Below are 1,733 nucleotides of genomic sequence, written 5' to 3' on the forward strand. Positions count from 1 at the left end.
TGTGTGTGTGTGTGTGTGTGTGTGTGTGTGTGTGTGTGTGTGTGTGTGTGTGTGTGTGTGTGTGTGTGTGTGTGTGTGTGTGTGTGTGTGTGTGTGTGTGTGTGTGTGTGTGTGTGTGTGTGTGTGTGTGTGTGTGTGTGTGTGTGTGTGTGTGTGTGTCACGCCTCAACCCCATGTCGTCTGCTTGCAGGAATCTGGGCGAGGCCTGGATCGTCTGCGTCGTTCGTCGCCGCTTTCGCCAAAGCCTCCATAGAATCCAAGCTGCTCTCCAAGGGCGCCATCGTTGCCCTGGAGACGACCAAGGCGCTGGCACGCGGGTGAGAGCGCATATTATACTAACGCAACTACGGGATAGCTTATCTGGGTAATAAATCAAGTGGATGTGCCTGGAAGTTGCCTCCGTGACAACGAAATCCGATAATGGCGGGAATGTGTAATTTCGTTCCTTCAGTCACGTCGTTTCTTCTTTGAGTGTTTTTTTCAGCCGGGAGGGTCGCGAATTAGACATCTGATTTATATATTCTGACCTGAATTATATATTTGTTATATCAAGAGCTAATAATACCGCTATTATTAGGTATTATAATAGAGGAATATATTATTAGCTCCTGGTTATATATCTATCGTACATGTATGTAGTGCGACTACATTCCGCTACGTGGCGCCGGCGATCGGTTTCGCATCGGAATCGCTGCGGACGTTCATGTTTATTCAAGTATATCTAGTAATTATAACGGGATCGTTTACCGCGCAGCAATTGCCCGAGAAATTACGAGCGAATTATTTCCATCGTTTCCCCGGCGGGACGGCGGTGTATAATTTCGTTCGCGTGTATAAAGGTGGGTCTGTATCGCCGTGCACAAAGCACGCCATTATGCGTGGTGCACGCGCGTGCTCCGATTAGCTAGGTTAGAGGGACCAAGAATGAACTGTTACGCAATGATGAAGTAACAACATCGCGATTGCTACGACAAGGTGAGCGCGTATAGCCAACATGTTCTGCTTGCATCCATGACAAATACGACATGCGCATAAATTATTATACGCTTCTCCTATGACACTATTTCTCATAGGAAGATTCGTCCTATGACAAATATTGGCGAGTCAACTTCGTTCCGCTTTACAGCTAAAATTCACTGCACTTGTCGTTCATAATAGCGCTCCTAAACTCCTATGATGCGCACAACACATACAACAATATTTGTCATAAGAAGAATCTTCCTATGACAAAATTAATAGCGTCATAGGAGAGCGTATATGCGTATGTCGTATTTGTCATAGATGCTAGCAGAACAGGCTGGCATAGCCGGGGAGGCTTGTGCTCTATCCTGAAGGGAGTCTGAACAAATCAAACTGTCAAATCCTATGGGAGTCTGAACAAGCTACAATCTCTACTCTACGAGACTCTATACTTTTGTGACATCCACAGAGATGATTTCGGAGGTTGATTTAAATTTCGAAATGCCATAATTTTATACCTACATTTTGTTGTTAGTCGCGGTTAGCAGTGGTTGGCGTGTGGATGGGGAGACCACAGGGTAGCGGTTTGCGAGTTGCGTCTTCCGTGACAATAAGGAGTCACCGCTCCCTACCCTCTCACGGATTCCCTCACCCACAGACAACATACGCGCGAACCCCCCGCACGCACACACACGCACGCACGCACGCACACACACAACACACACACACACACACACACACACACACACACACACACACACACACACACTACT

General features: G+C 47.0%; 1 protein-coding gene across 1 annotated transcript in view; it reads left to right on the top strand.

Moving 5' to 3' along the window:
- Positions 1 to 1,733, top strand: part of LOC106804686 — an 18,147-nt gene that overhangs the window by 13,012 nt on the left and 3,402 nt on the right. Inside the window, exon 3 of the mRNA XM_014805963.1 lies at positions 191 to 317. Within this exon, the coding sequence (XP_014661449.1) occupies positions 191 to 317 (127 nt within the window). The remainder of the gene's footprint in view (positions 1 to 190; positions 318 to 1,733) is intronic.

This window comes from Priapulus caudatus, unplaced genomic scaffold, assembly GCF_000485595.1.
Source record: "Priapulus caudatus unplaced genomic scaffold, Priapulus_caudatus-5.0.1 Scaffold83, whole genome shotgun sequence".
In the NCBI taxonomy this organism is placed as follows: domain Eukaryota; kingdom Metazoa; phylum Priapulida; class Priapulimorpha; order Priapulimorphida; family Priapulidae; genus Priapulus; species Priapulus caudatus.